General features: G+C 45.2%; 1 protein-coding gene and 1 non-coding gene across 7 annotated transcripts; both read left to right on the top strand.

Moving 5' to 3' along the window:
* Nucleotides 1-124, top strand: LOC119799604. Its single transcript, XR_005282886.1, has one exon. It is a non-coding gene; the product is annotated as a small nucleolar RNA SNORA40 (small nucleolar RNA).
* A 6,193-nt stretch (nt 125-6,317) lies between these two features.
* On the top strand, nt 6,318-18,600 carry Dedd (death effector domain containing). Of its 6 annotated transcripts, none has more exons than XM_038349709.1 (6): nt 6,332-6,474; nt 8,139-8,171; nt 14,994-15,382; nt 15,558-15,665; nt 17,141-17,248; nt 17,700-18,600. In XM_038349709.1, the coding sequence occupies exons 3-6, from the start codon at nt 15,058-15,060 to the stop codon at nt 18,074-18,076; spliced, it is 918 nt and encodes a 305-aa protein (XP_038205637.1). In that variant the 5' UTR covers nt 6,332-6,474; nt 8,139-8,171; nt 14,994-15,057; the 3' UTR covers nt 18,077-18,600. The 6 variants fall into 6 exon arrangements, with proteins under 6 accessions (XP_038205634.1, XP_038205637.1, XP_038205631.1 ...); XM_038349703.1 differs by having other exon boundaries at nt 6,344-6,474; nt 17,102-17,248; XM_038349704.1 differs by lacking the exon at nt 6,332-6,474 and adding an exon at nt 6,555-6,635 and having other exon boundaries at nt 17,102-17,248.
* Nucleotides 18,601-18,763: the final 163 nt, after the last annotated feature.

The raw sequence follows: 18,763 nt of genomic DNA, 5'->3' as shown, positions 1-18,763 counted from the left end.
AGCACTTGTGTTTTTGTTCCACTGGTGGACAAAGGCAGGGAAGACAGATGCAAAAATAACACCTCTTTTGCAACTCAATACTCATTGTTTGGTATAAATTTTGATACATACGAAAAGGAAAATGATACAAGATAGCCTAAAGGGTTGACTGTGCTGATGAAGCTTGTATTGAACATGAGGTCTCAGCTGAAGATGTCTATAAATGGAATTCTGTTTCAGTGTAGGACTGGCATTTCCTACCTACAGATTGGTATTCTGAGTAAATTAGGAAAGAATACGAACTGAACTTTTCTTTGGGGGGCGGGGGACTGAGACAGGGTTTCTCTGTAGCTTGGGAGCCTGTCCTGGAACTCTGTAAACCAGGCTGGCCTTAAACTCACAGAGATCCATCCTCCTGCCTCTGCCTCCCAAGTGCTGGGATTAAAGATGTAGGCCACCACTACCTGTCATGAACTGAACTCTTTAAAGGTGTGTATCACCACCGCCCAGCTAGGAACTAACTCGTAAGAAGTGTGGGTTGTCAGCAACTGAGAGGCAGACAGACCTACCTTAAAATGCTTTCTAAAGTAAATTAAAATGCTAGAGATTCTCCAGTGCAGAACTTTGAAACTGTCGTGAGTATATGTCTTTAATTTGAGGAGTGATAAAATGATAGGACAGGACAACTGGATTAAGCATATTTCTTTGAGAAAGGGCTATTTTCAGATTCCAACACTCATGCCCCCGCAGTATTTCTCTGTGTAACAACTCTGGCTCACTATGCAGACCAGTATGGTTGGATTCACAGAGATCCGCCTGCCTGTGCCTCCTGAGTGCTGAGATTAAAGGTGTGTGCCACCACCACCTTGTTTATTTCTAGGAATCCTAAACTTGAGTGATCCTGATAGAAAGCAAAGGAATCACATGTAAAATTCCTTAAATAAAAAATTATGCCGGGCGGTGGTGGCGCATGCCTTTAATCCCAGTACTCGGGAGGCAGAGGCAGGCAGATCTCTGTGAGTTCGAGACCAGCCTGGTCTACAAGAGCTAGTTCCAGGACAGGCTCCAAAGCCACAGAGAAACCCTGTCTCGAAAAACAAAAAAAAAAAAAAAAAATTATTAACTGGGGGTTGGAGAGATGGCTCAGTGGTTAAGAGCATTGCCTGCTCTTCCAAAGGTCCTGAGTTCAATTCCCGGCAACCACATGGTGGCTCACAACCATCTGTAAAGAGGTCTGGTGCCCTCTTCTGGCCTGCAGACATACACACAGAACAGAATACTGTATACATAATAAATAAATATTTTTTAAAAAATTATTAACTTAAAAAATTACTTTTAAGTTGGGCATGGCTATCATAGACCTTCATTTCTAGAACTCAGCTAAAGGCAGGCAATGAGCCAGTGATGGAGGAGTGTCTATGTGTTAATTTCATTGGTTAATAAAGAAACTGCCTCGGCCCTTTAATAGGACAGAAAATTAGGTAGGCTGAGTAAACAGAACAGAATGCTGGGTAGAAGGCAGTGAGGGAGACGCTTCAGGCAGTTGCTATAGGCAGTCGCCATGCCTCTCCTCTCTGAGCAGGACGCAGGTTAAGATCTCTCCTGGTAAGCCACCCCTCATGGTGCTACACAGATTACTAAATATGGGTTAAAGCAAGATGAGAGAATTAAATAAGAGGCTGAAACTAATGGGCCAGGCAGTGTTTAAAAGAATACAATTTCTGTGTAATTATTTTGGGTAAAGCTAGCTGGGTGGCGGGAAGCGGCCCGCTGTCCTTCTACAAGCCAGCCTGGACTAAACAGTGAATTCAAGGTCAGCCAGGGCTATATATTGTTGTGGGATATTTGATCATAACATGAACCCTAGACTGCATTATTTACTAGAAAAACCTGTTTCTAGTTGTGGTGTGGCTCAGCCCTAGCACACATATTTAATTCAAGAACTTTCTGCTTGCATTTTGTAAACAGGACTAAAAAAAAGTCAACCAAAAGGGGTAGCAAACAACTAGGTGGCAGGAAGAGAACATAAGATTATTAAGAAAAACCATAGGGAGCAAGAAGGAATCAGAAGGATGGGTAGAGAGATGCACAGGAAGTAGAAGGGAGGGACAATGAGTTGGGGGACTCCTGTTTGAGACGGACAAGGTGAGGCTTCTGGGACATCGGCTGTGGAAGAAGGTCAGCTGGTGCTTTCTCTGCTTCTCCTGAGATAGTAGGCTTTCACCCCAGCATCTGGCACCTGAGTCTTTATTGGTAAAAATCAAACAATTGAGATTTTGTTAAAAGCAACATTGGCTCTCTAACACGTGGCTTGACTACATGGCACACTGACACATCCCAGGCTTCTGAAATATACAGAAGATGTGGCAAAAGCCAGCATTGGACTAATGAATGCAGATCAATGAGGGACAAGCAAAGTATCCCTATGTCTTCAGCAAATGCCTCAGGGGACCGACTGCAGGCTTCAAAACCAAATTTGGTTCAATTATTCCCTGTCAGCACTGGAGAAACTCATCCACAGAACAATTAAAAGACTTATTACCTGTTATTAAAAACAACACAGCTCTGGATGTGATGAAGGATAGAACAGTATCAGTACATAAAACAAAAAGGTCAGAAGAGATCAAACAAGTATTTTGGCAAACTGGTACAAATGGTACAGATAAATGGCATTGAAATTGAAAGTTTAATAGATACAGGAGCAGAAATAACAGTAATATCATTGCAGTACCTGGAGACTTATTAATTATGAAATCTTGGTTTTTAGGTTAGGTTTGTCTCAACTAGCTCTTTTAAGAAAATTAACCATATATCGCATGCCATTACCTCTCTTCTATCTTGCACTGTTTCCTCTCTGTGTCTCCTGGCATCTCCTTAGCATAATTCCTGCACCTACAGTCTTTCTCTTCCTCCCTCCACAACCATGCCTAACTCTCCTGCCTAGCTATTGGACATTCAGCTCTTTATTAAACCAATCACAGTGACACATCCTCACATACTGTAAAGAAATATTCCACAACATTTCACCTAAATCTTGGCACCCAGATTGGCCTCTTTAGGAGGTAAATATTCAGCTCTAGGGAATGAAACTTTTTCTCAGATAAAACAAAGTACAAGGTGGACTGAATGTACAGGGCCAAAAGGACAGGTAGGGAAATTAAAACTATATGTGGCTAACTGCTGTGGAACAATCTTTGTACATTGTAAATATGTATTACTCTTATTGGCTAATAAAGAGCTCACTGGCCTATAGCTGGGCAGGAAGAGACTGGGTGGGAAAGCCAGACTAGAAGGAAGTAGGGAAGAATGGTGGAGTTTTGAGTAACCAACCAGACATAGAGGAAGCAAGACATGTACAAAATGAGATAACAGGCCATGAGTCAAGTAGTAGAACTAAGATTTAAAAAAAAAACTGGACTAAGTTGTAAGAGCTAGTTAATAATAAGCCTGAGCTATCAGTCAAGCATTTATAAATATTTATTGAGTCCCTGAATTGGTTAGTTGGGAACTGGCAGGCAGGAAAGAAAAGTCTACTGACAGCTAGCATAGCAATGAATTTGTTGTGATGGAATTTGTTACATCACTAGAACAGGTGGTAGAGCAGCAGTTAAATGCTCAACATATTGAAGAATTGATCAGTCCTTGGAATTCTCCTATATTTGTTATTAAAAAGAAACCTGGAAAATGGAGAATGGTAACAGAGCTGAGAGCTATAAGTAAGGCAATTCAGCCAATGAGGTCTCTGCGGCCTGGAATTTCCTTGCCTTCTTTATTACCTAAGGGATGGTCTATTATAGTGTGCTGCAGTGTATTGTGTCTCTGCCTAAGGCACTTTCTGATTGGTTTAAGAAAGAGCTAAATGGCCAATAGCTAGGCAGGAGAGAATAGGTATAACTTCCAGGTAGAGAGAGAGAAACTGGGAGGAGGAATCTAGGTGAGCAATTTCACCACCAGACTCAGAGCAAGTTGGATGTGCCATATCAAAAAGAGGTAACTGAGCCATGTGGTAGAAGGCAGATTAAAAATTATGGGCTAAGTTATAAGAGTTAGTTGGATAAAAACCTAAGCTAAGGCTAAGAATTAGTAATAAGTCTCCGGGTCATTATTTGCAGGCTGGAGGACTAAAGATAGTTTGCCAAGAAAGCTTGCTACTTTTTAACTATACCTTTACAAGAACTGGACAGAGAAAAACTTCTCTTCACAATGCCTACTTTTAATAATTCCCAGCCTGTTAAAAGGTTCCACTAGAAAATTTTTCCAAAAGGAATGTTAAACAGCTCCATCTTGTGTAAATATTTTGAACAATAGCTATTAGAAATAATTCATAGGTGCTGGAGCAATGTCTCAGAGGTTAAGAGCACTTGCTGCTCTTCCAGGTCTTGAGTTCAATTCCTAGCAAGCACATGGTGGCTCACAACCACCTAGAATGAGATCTGGTGACCTCTTCGGGTGAGTATACATTCCAACAGAACACTGTATAAAACAAATAAATCTTGAAAAGAAAGAAGGCAGGCAGGCAGTCAGGAAGGAAGGATTCGTAAATAGTTTCCTCAATCTAAAATCTATGGATATCTTACTGACTGATTCAGATGTAGATACCTTTGAAAAATTGTTTGATGAAGTAAGGAGAAAAACAACATAATGCAATATTGGAAATATAATATAATGTGATATGGAAAAGCAACATAATTCTATCTTGGGTTTCACAGTGTGATCCAATATCCTGTAACATATGTCTGGTCTGTTACATAGGTCCAGCTTTCGCTCAAATCATATCCTTCAGCTTTTTGAGTGCTGGGATCATAAGTCTGAGTTGCCATCCCTGGCCACAAAAATGTTTTGTACATAATATCTTTCCATTTCAATCCGGTTCTTACAACAGCTTTCTTCAAATGTACCTAGTGTCCTTTCTTCTTCCATAATCCAAAGGACACATTTTAATCCATATCTTACCTGACCTGTTACATGTAACACTTTAAACAAATTTCCTTGATGACTTTCTCCTTTCTTTCTTCCTGTTTGCTCCTTCTTACTGTCCTCTTCTCAGCTTCCTCCCCTCGTCTAATCCCTCAAATACATATTTCTTCCTCTCTAGGCCATTATCCTCTTTTACGGCGCCAAGAACTATCCATATGCACAGAAGCGCACTTCATAAAGTTTCTTGGTTTCCAACTCACACGATCTCCCTTAGAGTTAAAATAATATAACCCAGTTCTTCAAGTCAGAACATTCATACCACCTTATCCAACGCATGCCTTCCTACCTACACACCACCACCATCTCTTCCTTATCTTCCTAATTGTTCTCTCTTCTACTTTCCAAACATTCTTTACAAGGCAACCAGTAATCTCTCTCTACCCAGCCCCGCTCCCTGAGGACTGAATACCAGGCTTAACTGTGCTAAGAACACATTCTATCACTGAACTAACGTTATAGTGGTCTTCCTCGCTTAGATGAAGCCCAAACTGGTCTCCACCTTCAGAGTTCAAACAATCCTCCTGCCTCGGGCTCCAGACGGGCACTAACATGCCCAGGTTGGCAGGCAGTGATCTTTCTACAATACAAACATAATTGCTCACACCTCTGCTTAGACCCTTCAAAGCCTTTTCATTGCCCTTAGGATAAAGTAAATCTACAAGGCCGCGACACCAGATCCCTCCCTATCTCATAGACCTTACGCATTACCTTTTCCTTTAGCCACGTTAGGCTGTTGGCAGCTCCAGAACAAACGTGAGCCCCACCCCACCGCACCCCCCTATTCAATTCCCGACAGTCCTTCTCGAGTCAGCTCAGGAGAGACGTTCGACAGGAAGTGAGAGAGCAAAAAGAAAACACTGAAGGGATGAATTCCGAGAGCGACTCTGAGAAGCGCTGCAAGGTCCGGGTTTCAGAACGTCCGGGTGACAGGAAGTTCAAAGCAAAGGTTAAAGCCAGATCTTGAACTTTCACCCAAGTTCACCAGGCAGTACAGCTCCCGTGCTATTCCGCCCTTACGTGTCATGGCTGCCAGCCCAACTCTCCCAATGGGCCTCGGAGTACGATACCAGCCAGCTCTGGCGCCACCAAGTCTTCCACAGCCAAGCGCGTTACTGTCTCCGCTTCTTAGAACCGCCCCGAAACTGCCGCTAAGAAAACCCTGCGTTGCCAGCTTGCCCCAAAGCAAGATGGCTGCCCGTCTCCATTCTCTCTTCCCAACGTGAAGCTAGCCATTCCCCGCTTAATGCCGCTGCCAGGCTGCCCTCACCTAGTATGGCTCCTCCGCTCATGCCTCGTTATGGTCTCGAAGCCGACACTAACCGGCCAGGTTCCGGGAGGCGCTGTGCAGGATGCAGCCACCCCCGCCCGTCCCTCCCCTTCCCCACGCCCGCGGCGGCGGCGGCGGCGGAGGCGGAGGCGGAGGCCGCGGCGGCTGGAGCCCGGATGCGGCGCCGGGAGACAGGCCCGGGAGAGCCGCGCGGATGGATCCAACATGGCGGCGCCGAACCTGAGCCGAGAGTGAGGCGGCGGGGCGGCCGGAGTGGGGAGGGGGAGTCGAGTGGGACGGGGCGGGGCCGGGCGGGGCCGCCGAGGGCTTGGGGGAAGGAAAGTGAAGGGGGAGGCGGTGGCGACGTCCAGCCGGAGAACCTCCGGGGAGGGAGGTGACGGGACGCTGCCAGGTGGGGGAGGGGAGCGGCCGAGGGGGGCGTGCAGGGGAGGTGGCAACTGTGGGAGAGGGCAGGGGTCGGGGCGCACGAGTGCGAGCATGGGGAGGGGCGTAAACAAGGGCCCAGGCCGGGCCAGGCCAGGGGTATTAAAGAGGCCGAGGTGGGGAGCGGGGCTGGGATCCAGCGCCTCGAGAAGGGTAGGAGCAGGAGGGAGAGGCTGAGGGTGCGAAGGGGCAGGGGCTTGTGGCATGCGGTGGCAGGAGGGACCGGACTCCTGGGAGCGCTGTTGTGAGGACGTGGGAGAAGGGGGGAAGAATTGGACTTGAGACGTTTCGTGAAGGGAGGCTTTCAAAGTGTTAAAATTGGAAGTGGAAGCGGAAGGGCCTTGGGGAGAATTCGGGTGGAAAAGGAGAGAAGGAGGGTTTGGGGAATGGGGAGAGTGGAGATGTGCCGAGGCGGTGTAGAAAGTGAGACACCCGGAGGAAAGTTTGGAAGGAAGGGGAAGATAGGGCAGTGGAGCTGCACGGATAAGAGAGGTTTGGGGGTTTCCCTCTCCCCTGTGGAAAGACAGCAGAGTTAAGCAGTATCAGTTGCAGCCAATTTTAATTGCCAGGCGCTTAGCTTTTAATAGGGTGGGAAGGGCAGAAAGGAATGGTCATGTGGGTTTGGAGAATTGGGGTTGAATGAGGGTTCAACCGGATTTGCTTTCCAAAACAGACTCTTGCTTACTGCTTCCTTGTTTTTCCTGGTTACAAATAGGGAGATGAGTAAAGCGCTCGTCTAGTTTTTTTGCAATTAGCTGTACAAGAATGGGGAGGGGATCGTGATTGGAACCTTATATACCAAGTTGGAGGCGCTGGGAGCCTGAGGAGGCTATGGAAGAGGCAGGCTGGCATTTAGGTAATCAGGCTAATTAAATATGCCTTCCTTTGCGACCCTCCTTTGGCTCTTGGAGGGAAGGGGGGTCCATATGCATATTTCGAGGCCTGGTTCTTACTGAAGCGTAGGCGTGACTGGATGCTGCTTTAGTGGCTATTTTGTTCTCATTGTGTGCTAAAGGAAAAGGTGAAGTTCGAAATTGATTCTGGCCTGCTGAGTGAAGTCCAGCGAAGGAAGTGCTTTCTTGGGCTGCAACTTTTCCCCTTCCAGTTCCCCCTGAGCGCCCACGTTGTAAGAAAATAGATGGACTAAGGATCTGAGGAGAAAAGGGAGATGGTGTCAGCCGAATGTTTTTTTTTACCAGAGGTGGTTGAGTTGGGGCTCATCTTGCTATGAGCCATTGAGCCTGGAAATTCTTGGGGTTGATACTACATTGTGAATTGACAATCAGAGAGGGGACTTTGGGTTCTCTTCTTTAGCTTGGAGTAGTTTGTTCAGTGAGGTGACTTTAGGCTCCAATGACTTTTTGACTAACTGTGGACCTTTGAAGTTTCAAAATAAAGCTTGAAATTTTGCTCTTTCCCTCCTTACTTGTTTTTGTTTTTGTTTTTCTGCTGGCTTTGAAACTTGTGCTAGGAAGAGACCTGGGAAATTAAATTTCTTGCAAAGGTAAGTCTGGAACTTTTTGTTGTTTTCCAACAGTTGAAGGGACTGGGAAGGGTATGGCAAGCGTTGGGGTGAGGTAGATAGATGCTAGGGAATCTGAGGTTCACTCACTCTTCTGAGGTCGTTAAGGTTTGTCACAGTCACTCCTCAGGGAACTGGAGTTAGGCAGGAGGAGAGAAAAATGGATCTTGGGTGTCTTGGGACAAGGTCCTAGCTTTGGTTTGCTATTGTCTAACCTTTTGGTCAGCTCTGAGTGAAGCGTGTTTAGCATATGGAAAGCTGTGCTCTTGTACACTAGCTGCGAAATATTTCTCTTGGAGGGTGGCTGAGACACATCAGCAGGAAGGCTTTTCTTCTAGTTTGCTGTCTCTCCCAGCTGTTAGAGTTCTTGGGATTTTTTTTTTAAACATACTGTGTAATTCTGCCTTCCAGATATAATTGGTTATGTTTTCCTAGTCCCACCAGCAGGAAAGCGCTTCATGTACTCTTAACTGCCTCGAAGAGTTTTCATGTAGTAGTTGCTTCAAGGTTCAAGCCACTGTCCTCACCCCACCCCCTCCAAGACAGAGTTTCTTTGTGTAACAACTCATTGTAGAACAGGCTGGCCTCGAACTCACAGAGATCCGCCTGCCTTTGCCTCCGCCTCCCAAGTGCTGGGATTAAAGGCATGCGCTACCACCGCCTGGCAAGTCATTCTTTTTTTTTTTAGACAGGTTCTCACTATGTAGTTCTGGCTGGCCCATAATTTGCTATGTAGACTAGGCTGGCCTCAATCTCACAGAGATCCATCTGCCTCTGCCTCCCAAGTGTGGGGATCAAAGGGTGTGCCACAACACCTGGCTATTGTCACTTTTTTAAAAAGTTCTTCCACATGACTTAGTCTTGTAAAGGCTTCCAAAAGAGTCAAATATTTTTCTTTTGTGAAAATATAGCTGTTATTCCTGTTAGAAATAAGCTACATTTTCATCCCAAGATATTCTTCACATATTGTTTCTGATAATCAAAGCACTTTAAAAAGTTAGAGTTATCATTTCTGGATGGGAGAGTCTAGACTGCTTGGGCATGGAAACCCAATAGAGAATAATCTGTCAGGAAGAAACTGTCTAGGCACATACAGCCTCTTAGAGGTTCTTGGTTATTTCAGTCCTCCCTAAAGGAAAACAAACCAGGACTCCAGGAAATTCGGCAGTTCATCAGAATCTAGGATTATTCTGTGCTAGGATGTATGTAGCTCAGTGGGAGAGCGCTTACCTACTCATGCCCAAGGCCCCTAGGTTTTATCTCTAGTCCAAAAAAATTTGCATGTTAATATCCGAAATATAGCAAGATCATTCAGTGGATCAGTATACTTGTTTATGGTTGTGTATCTGTTTGTTTTTTTATAGAGTCTCACTATTGTAGATCAGGCAGCTTTGAACTCAGAGATCCACCTGCCTCTGCCTCCCAGGTGCTGTGATTAAAGGTGTGCCACTGTGCTTGGCTGCCTGCTGCTTTCTGTTTCTCAGTAGTTACTGTATCTTAGATACCAACACAAACGTTCTTTCTAAGAAATCTGTTTGGAGGAGTGTGTTCTGGCCACGGTGCTATCTTCCATCTAGGGGCTCTGTGTCTAGGCTGAGTTCTCTTGCCACTGAAAGCTGAATATAATTTGGATTAAGAGGAAGTTGGTAACATTCTTTTCATCCTGAAGTTAGATTCTTAGACACCTTGGCTGGGTTGCTGAGTTAACTCACAATCCTAGATGATAATTAAGTGGGGAGAGCTGCCTGCATGCCAGCGTCTTGATATTATGCTGGAAGACATGCCTTGGGAAATGCTTGTTTCTGTGTTTTGCTTCATTGAATAGTGTTAGTCTGATCAGTGGCCCAACAAGGAAGAGTCTGGATCATTTGTGTTGGTCTTGAAGAAGATGGCATTTTCTTAGTCCCACACAATTTCAGATATAACTAGGTCAAAGTAGACCTCCTGGGATGGACCAGAAGGGAGTATGTCTCTACCACCTGCTGTTCACCTGAATGGCAACAGCAGGCGACAGAGGAGGCATTGCTGGGGTGAAATGAAACTCCTTTGTGATAGATGGATTTATGAGTTAAATGAGCTGTGTCTGACTGGCCTTACTTTTCTTGTAGAATATGATAGAATTGTTTTGGGTTGAAGAGACCTAATAGCTTCTTCTCCGGATCTAATAAGGAAAGTGACATGCATCCTTTTAAAACCATCTTTCATGTAAAATAGAATTTCTCAAACTTAGTACTATAGACATTTTTATCCAGATTATTATTATTTTGGTTTTTCAAGACAAGGTTTCTCTGTATAGTTTTGGAGCCTGTCCTGGAACTCACTCTGTAGACCAGGCTGGCCTCGAACTCACAGATCCACCTGCCTCTGCCTCCTGAGTGCTGGGATTAAAGGTGTGCACCACCACTGCCTGATGTCGTGCAGATAAACTTTTGTTAATAGTGCTTGTCTCCTGCGCTATAGGATGTAGCAGTGCCCTAGCATTACTGGATGCTGGTAGTAGGCTCTTCACAAAGCTTGACAATCAAAACTGTCTCCAGTTTTGTCTCATTGCCAAATGTCCCCTGGTTGGACAAATTGCCCTGATGAATCCTAGTACCATAGATGATCTAGAACTTAAAGGTGATCCTTTCCCCCTCCCTCCCAAGTGAAGGGTGTTGATCCCAGAGGATCGAGACCTATTGTAGAATTACATTGATTGTGGAATTAGGACTATAGTGTTTTCCTTTATTTTGCCTCATTTTCCAGGGACAGAGTGTTGTGGGGGTGGTTTTTCTTAATTGCTTAGGGTTTCAGGACACTTTGAATTAGAGAACCAAAGAACAACCTGCTCTTCTGATTGGTTGGACGTGAAACCTGCCCATCTGTTTTCTTTGGGATGCTTATTATAATCAGCAGCTGGCCAAGAGAACAGGTGGGATAGGGACCATGGAAAAGTTGCAGGGACTCCAAGGAAGCTCAGTTTTCTCCTGCTGCCTACTTGAGTAAGAAGCTATTTTTCCTCAGCAGCCCCATTTGTACTTGGTGACAACAGGTGAAACGGGAGAGATGGGGAAAGCCAGTGTGTAGTTGAATGATGGTTTCCTCAGCTGTTTCCCATACTATGGGTGGGATACCTGGGCTATCAAAACTATATGTGGCTTATATTTCCTTTTTTTTTCTTGGATTTCTCCTTTTTCTTTTTAAAATTTGTTTGTTTGTTTGTTTTGTTTTGTTTTTTTGAGACAGGGTTTCTGTTTGTAGCCTGACTGTCCTGGAACTTGCCTTGTAGACCAGGCTGGCCTGCCTGCCTCTGGAGTGCTGGGATTAAAGGCGTGCATCAACTGGCTTATTTTTTTTTCTTTTAAAGGGAAGGAGTCTCTCTGCTCTTTCCTTGTTGGGTCACTGAGGGAGAAAGGTTCTATCAGCTCTTATGATGTTCCTTCTGAAGTAGCTTAGCACTCTGTTCTTCTTTTCTTTTTGGTGCTAGAAATGGACTCCAAGGCCTCATGAGGGCTGAGCATCACTCTACCACTGAGTGATAGCCAAAGCTTCTCAGTTTCTGTCTTGTAGCATAGCCAGTATCCTTGTGTGTGAAATGGTCAGAACATCATCTTGTTGAATAGGGTGGTTTGGTGTGGGTGGTTTTTTATGGTATGGAGACAACTAGCTAGATTTATGTACTTGGTTACTGAAATACGGAATGTACTCATGTGCACACTCCCACCCTCCCCATTCCAAGTCAGGTCCCACTGTATAACTCAACCTGGCCTTGAATTTGTTATCCACCTCAGCCCCCCTAATTCTGGGATTATAGGCGTGCATACGTACTGCCATGCCTGGTTTGCATGTCTTTTTGGTGGGGTCCTCTCTCAGTCTTGGACTTTGATAGGGTTGAGTTTGGTTGTTCAGTTGGTATTGCTCGTGTTGTTGACCTCTTAGAAATTCATTTCAAGTCCCAGGAACAGGCTGCTCTGACAGATGTCTGCTATTAGGGTTAGGACTATAGAGATGAGCTGGGTGGTGGTGGCGCTCGCCTTTAACCTCAGCACTCAGGAGGCAGAGGCTGGAGGATCTCTGTGAGTTTGAGGACAACCTGGTTTACAAATCAAGTTCCAGAACAGCTAGGGCTGTTACACAGAGAAACCCTGTCTTGAACCCCCTCCCCGCCCCCACCAAAAAAAATTAATGGTGGCAGGTTAGATGTGCTGGCACATACCTTTCTTTAATCCTAGTACTCAGAAGGTAGAGGCAGATAAATCTTCAAGTTGAAGGTCAGTCTGGTCTACATAGAGTTCCAGGATCGCCAGGGATACATAGAGAGACTTTGTCTCAAAAAACCAGCACTTCCTCCGCAAATATTGATGGTGTTAGAATCTGCCTGTAATCCAGCATTCAGAAGGCTCAGGAAGGATGATTGAAAGTCCATTGCCAGCCGGGTGATGGTGGCACACATCTATAATTCCAGCACTTGTGAGGCAGAGGCTGGTGGATCTCTGTGAGTTCGAGGACAGCTTGGTCTACAAGAGCTAGTTCCAGGACAGGCTTCAAAGCTACAGAGAAACCCTGTCTTGAAAAACAAACAAAAAAGAAAGTCCATTGCTTACCTAGGTTACTTAGCAAGTTCAAGGCTAGTCTGGGCTACATGTTGAGACTTTGATTTAGAGAACAGAGACTCCTTGAAAGAGTCAGTTGTAGAAGCTGGTGAGATGGCTCGGCAGGTTAAGGCATGCGCTACCAAGCCTGACAATCTGTCTTCCATCTCTGGGACCCACTTGGTGGAAAGAGAGAACTAACTGGCCCCTGAATGTTGTCCTCTCCTCCACATGTGCACTGTGGCCGTATGCCCACATACACATACACATGCTCACAAAAATTAATAAATGGAATACAAATTAAAATAGAGCCAGCTGCAGTAGTATAGTTCACACGATGATCGGAATCTGAACCATGGCAATGGCAGTAGCAGTGAAAGGGAGAGCACACTTAAGAAATATTTTGCAGCCGGTTGGTGGTAGCATACGCCTTTAATCCCAGCACTGGGGAGGCAGAGACCAAAAAAGAAATATTTTGCATTGTACTGGCTGTGGTTGGTGGTCTTGATCAGGATAGAACAATACTCAGTAGAACTATCTCAAGACAGTAAGTATGAATAACTATAAAGTGGAGGTAAAAACTGTTAAGACTAGATGATTGGTTGATGATATTACCTAGGGTAAGTTTGTGAATGAAATACAGGACTGTGATTGCTCCTTTGCAAGGGTTTGTTACATGCCATCTGTGAGGAAGGGTTAGTTTTTGTTTGTTTTTGTATTCTGTTTTTGAAACCAGTGGCCCAGAGTGGATTCATACTCCCAATCCTGTTGTGTGAGGCTCTCAGTGTGCTGGGATTATGGAGTGTGCCACTATATTCACGTTGGCCACTGAGACTTTGAAGTTAAGGGACATGCTCAAAGTCACACAACTAGAGTTTGTAACGACACTGTCAGAATTTAAACTAGCTCTAGCTAGTGTCTGATTCAGTGTCTATATCAAAGATTGTATTCTCTACTTTTCGGTTTTGCCTATATTTAAGAAATGGGGCAGATGGTGGTGGTGCACACAGGTGGATCTCTGTGAGTTCGAGGCTGGCCTAGTCTACAGAGTGAGTTTCAGAACAGCCAGGGCTACACAGAGAAACCCAGTCTTGAAAGAGAGAAAAATAGATTAAATGAGTGAATGGATGAGGCCAGGCATAGTATTGCCTGCCTTATCCCAGCACTCAGGAGACAGAAGCAGACAGATCTCTGAGTTTGAGGCCAGCCTAGTGTACATGGTTTTAGGACAGCCAGGTTTACATAGTGGCCTGGGGCTCTCTCTGTAGACCATTAGATTGGTCTCAAACTCACAGAGATCCTTCTGAGTTCTAGGGTCAAAGGGGTACACGCCCAGATGTTATTCTTACTGTATTTTTTTGTTTGTTTGTATAAGATGGGGTTTCAATAAATAGACCAGGTCGGTCTGGAATCAGAGCCTAGTGTCTCTCCCTCATCACTGCTGGTTATAGGCATGTGGCTCCATGACCATTGTTTTCAAGGGACCAAAAGCAGTGTTCTGAAGGCAAGAGGTGTTGTGGTGTTGAACAATCTGGATAGCATGAAATAAACAAACAAAATTTGAGATAGTTTCTTGTGGTCCATACTGGCCTAGATCTTGCTCTGTGGTTGAGGATGGCTTTGAACTTCCGGTTTGAGTGCTAGGATTACAGGCATGCTTTATCACACTGGCTTGTTTTGTCTGAGAAGTGGTCTACCTATGTACCCCTGACTGGACTGCAACTTGCTGTGCAGACCAGAATGGCTTCAAACTTAGGACAGTCCTCCTGCCTTTCTTTGGCTCTTGAGTATTTTGTAAGTACAGGTGTGTACACTCATGCTTAGCTACAATAGAAACTTCTGAACTATACCATACTAAAATCGCACAAAAATTCTCACTCAAGGAAGTGACTGTATCCCTCCGTAGGATCTGGACTTAGGGTGTCATCTGTTCAGTATGAAGAGCCTTAGGATGGCTTTTATTTGTTTGTTTTTTGAGTCTGGGTCTCTATGTAGCCTTGACTGTCCAAGAACTCTGTGATCTACTTGTGTTTGCCTCCTGGATGCTGAGATGAAAGGCATGAACCACCACACCCAGAATGGGTCTATTTGTTTACTTATTTTTAGTAAATACTTTGTGATATTTAATAAATGTACTAAGCAGTATACTGTTAGTAGCATGTTGAGACAATATAGATAAATAAAATTAGTTGCTACCATTGTGTGGCTCATGGGTTCTTGGCCTGTCTTACAGGACACTGGAGATTGCAGCTACTGAGCAGGGGTTCTGGAAGGCACTCTGTCCCTGAGCCTCTACCATGGCGGGCCTGAAGCGGCGGGCAAGCCAGGTGTGGCCTGAAGAGCATGGTGAGCAGGAACATGGGCTCTACAGCCTCCACCGTATGTTTGACATCGTGGGCACCCACCTGACGCACAGGGATGTTCGTGTGCTTTCTTTTCTCTTTGTTGATGTTATTGACGACCATGAGCGTGGACTCATTCGAAATGGCCGTGACTTCTTACTGGCACTGGAGCGCCAGGGCCGCTGTGATGAGAGTAACTTTCGCCAGGTGCTGCAGCTGCTGCGCATCATCACTCGCCATGACTTGCTGCCCTACGTTACTCTCAAGAAGAGACGGGCTGGTGAGGCTTATGGGGCCTGGGAGCACTTGAGTGCGGGAAGGCTCGTGGGAGTTCGGAGCATAGGAGTCTAAAAGGGAGGTGGTCTTGACCTAGGAAGTACCCAGAAAATAAACTGAGACCCTTGGGAGGAGGCAGATGTGTATTTTTTTCTCAGTGCCTTGTTCTCCTCCTACAGTGTGCCCTGACCTTGTAGACAAGTATCTGGAGGAAACATCAGTTCGCTATGTGACCCCCAGAGCCCTCAGTGATCCAGAACCGAGGCCTCCCCAGCCCTCTAAAACAGGTGAGATTTTACTTGTATTTTTCATAAGCAAGAATATTGACTCCATCACATGCCTGGCTGGGCCAACATAATGAAAGGATGTTGTCCTCTTCATCTACCCCATTAAAAAAGTCAGAGACTGGGGAGATGCTCAGTCTGTAACGTGCTTGTTGCCTAAGCATGAAGATTCAAGTTCAGCATCCCAGCACCTGCATATAAAAGCTGGGCAATCAAAAGAGTGGCTGTAACCTCAGTTGTTGTAGAGGCAGAGAGAGGCAAATCTCTGGAGCTCCCCGTCAACCAGCACATTCGTGGACTCGAGGTGCAGTGAAAGGCCCTGTCTAGAAAGTAGTAGGCAGAGAACTGAGGAAGATGCCCACTGTGGACCTTTGGCCTTCGAATCAGGCATGCCCGTGTGACTGCATCCTATGAACATGTGCACACAAATCAGATGAGATGCGCTTTGTCTAGTCCAGTGTTTGCTCTCACTCAGATCTTTCTTTAAGTCATTTTTTGGAAAAAAAAATCAATTTTATGCAAATGACTACTTTGTCTGCATGCCTGTTAGCCTTCTCTCCAGCCTCTAGGGCAGTTTTGTGTTTTTTAAATTTATTTTTATGTATATGAGCATCTGCCTGGATCCTGTGGAGGTGAAGAAGGGTGTCAGATCCCCTCAAACTGGAGTTACAGATAATTATAAGCCACTATAGGTGTTGGAAACTGAGCCTGGGTCCTCTCCAAAAGCTACAAGGGCTCTTAACCACTGAGCCATCTCTCCCAACTTCTATTTGTTTGTTTGTTCATTTATTTACTTACTTATTTATTTACTTATTTATTTAATTTGAGACAGGGTTTCTCTGTGTAACAGTCCTGGCTGTCCTAGAACTCACTCTGTAGACCAGGCTGGCCTGGAACTCAACAGAGGTCCACATGCCTCTGCCTTCCAAGTGCTGGGATTAAAGGGTGCAACACCACTCTCTGACCTTCTCCCAACTTTTTTTTTTTTTTCTTAAGATTTCTATTTAGCCCAGGTAATGTAGAACTCTGTGTAGTCCAGGCTGGCCTTTGACTTCATCTTCCTTCACTTTTTTTCTTGTTGCTGTTTTTTGAGACAGAGTTCTAAAACTCACTCTATAGACCAGACTGGTCTCAGACTCAGAGATCTGCCTGCCTTTGCCTCCCAAACGCTGTGATCATAGGTGTGCATTGCTGCCCAGCTTTCTTCTTTCACTCGAGTGCTAGGATAACAAATTTCTTCCACCACACTTAGTACCCACCCCCATGCTGGGGTTGAGCCCAGATCTTCATTAATACTAGGCAGACATTGATCAGCTCAGCCATCAGATTCATCAGTACTGCTTTTATTATTAAGTATAAATGATTCCTGTGCATATTCCAAGTGAAGTATTTGAAGTTCTGCTCTTAAAACCTGTGTTTTCCGTTTCCTTTCCTGCCAGTGCCTCCTCACTATCCTGTGGTGTGCTGCCCCACTTCAGGTTCTCAGATGTGTAGTAAGCGACCAGCCCGAGGGAGAGCCACACTTGGGAACCAGCGAAAACGCCGGAAGTCGGTGACACCAGATCCCAAGGAAAAGCAGACATGTGGTAAGGAAATTCAAGGATTCTAGAGGAAAAATACAAAGAACTCCTGGGATAATGGGCAGTGTGTTGTACAGTGCAAGGCAGGCTTTGGTTGCTTTTGTCAGGTCGGGTGTGTTTTTTATGAGATTATCCTTTGGCAGTGTTATGTTACAATTCTTTTTAGTTAAGTCAAAGGAATGCCAATATGACTTCTTTATTACAGGATGAACAAAGTCAAGACAATTAAAATACATTTCTGCACCTTTTTAATAAAACAGCTGTTACAAACAAGGTGCTGTTTGTGAGTGACCTGAGCATATTCACTGTAGGGAAGCTCCAGCACTGAGGCAGGACTTCAGAGACAGCGGAGAACTGCCTTTGGGGAGGGTTTCTACTCTGCTGGTCTTGCTTGCTTTTCTATCTTTGGATGTAAACCCAGTCCTTCCTATAAACCATTCTCCTTAAATTCTCCCAGACATCAGGCTTCGAGTCCGGGCGGAATACTGCCAGCATGAGACTGCTCTGCAAGGCAACGTCTTCTCCAATAAGCAGGACCCACTTGAGCGCCAGTTTGAGCGCTTTAACCAGGCCAACACTATCCTCAAGTCCCGGGACCTGGGCTCCATCATCTGTGACATCAAGTTCTCTGAGCTCACCTACCTCGACGCATTCTGGCGCGACTACATCAATGGCTCGTTATTAGAAGCACTGAAAGGTGTCTTCATCACAGACTCTCTCAAGCAAGCTGTGGGCCACGAAGCCATCAAGCTTCTGGTGAACGTGGATGAGGAGGACTATGAGCTGGGCCGACAGAAACTCCTGAGGAACTTGATGCTGCAAGCATTGCCCTGACCTTTCCCCCTTCTCACCTCTGGGGATTGTTCGCTCCACCACCTCCGGAGCTTACATACTATTCCAGGGTTTGTTCTCTGCCCTTCAGCCAATCACACCGCCTTTTTTTTTTTTTTTTTTTTTTTTTAATTTTTAAAGGAAAAGACAAAGGAAAGTGGAAGTGGTGTTCCCTACCCCTCCCTGCACCCATGTGCCTGGGCTTCCTGTGTTTCCTGTTGCCACTTACCCTGTAATGTGTGTCTCTACAGCCACCTTACCACTGAGCCGTAAGACAAGTGTATAGGGACAGAGTCTATGGAACATAGCCTTTGTAAGGGACTGAACATTGCTTTCAGGTGCACCAAGGGGTAATCGATACTTATGGCTTTATGAGGGCTCTTAGACTTTGTCTGAAAACCAAAGGGCTGTGAGTAAAGGAGCTGTGGAAGGTGGGACTCGGAAGTGTATTTTGGAAATTAATTACCACCTTCTTCCAAATTATAGAATTTTTTAAAAACAAAGAAGCTGTGGCCCTTTCCACTCTCTCCTGGCCTCTGGTGCTGCTCCTCTCTGCCGTTCCTTCATTCCATGGCTTGAAACTGCTGCCTCGTGTGGCTCCCTCCTTTTCCCCTTTTGTCAGATCCTCTCCAACAGTTAATGATTGGGGCAGCCTCATAACCCCTCCCAGCTGTGATGTATGTGTGACAC

Source organism: Arvicola amphibius, chromosome 12 (genome assembly GCF_903992535.2).
Source record: "Arvicola amphibius chromosome 12, mArvAmp1.2, whole genome shotgun sequence".
In the NCBI taxonomy this organism is placed as follows: domain Eukaryota; kingdom Metazoa; phylum Chordata; class Mammalia; order Rodentia; family Cricetidae; genus Arvicola; species Arvicola amphibius.
Note: the sequence above shows the minus strand (reverse complement) of the source record. Positions and strands in the feature narration are given on the sequence as shown.

Excerpts from the sequence above, each read along its gene's own strand:
- Dedd (XM_038349706.1), top strand. The coding sequence starts at position 15,058 with ATGGCGGGCCTGAAGCGGCGGGCAAGCCAGGTGTGGCCTGAAGAGCAT. Across the intron at positions 15,666-17,101 it reads TCCCCAGCCCTCTAAAACAG|TGCCTCCTCACTATCCTGTG; the intron begins GTGAGATTTTAC and ends CTTTCCTGCCAG. Across the intron at positions 17,249-17,699 it reads CAAGGAAAAGCAGACATGTG|ACATCAGGCTTCGAGTCCGG; the intron begins GTAAGGAAATTC and ends AAATTCTCCCAG.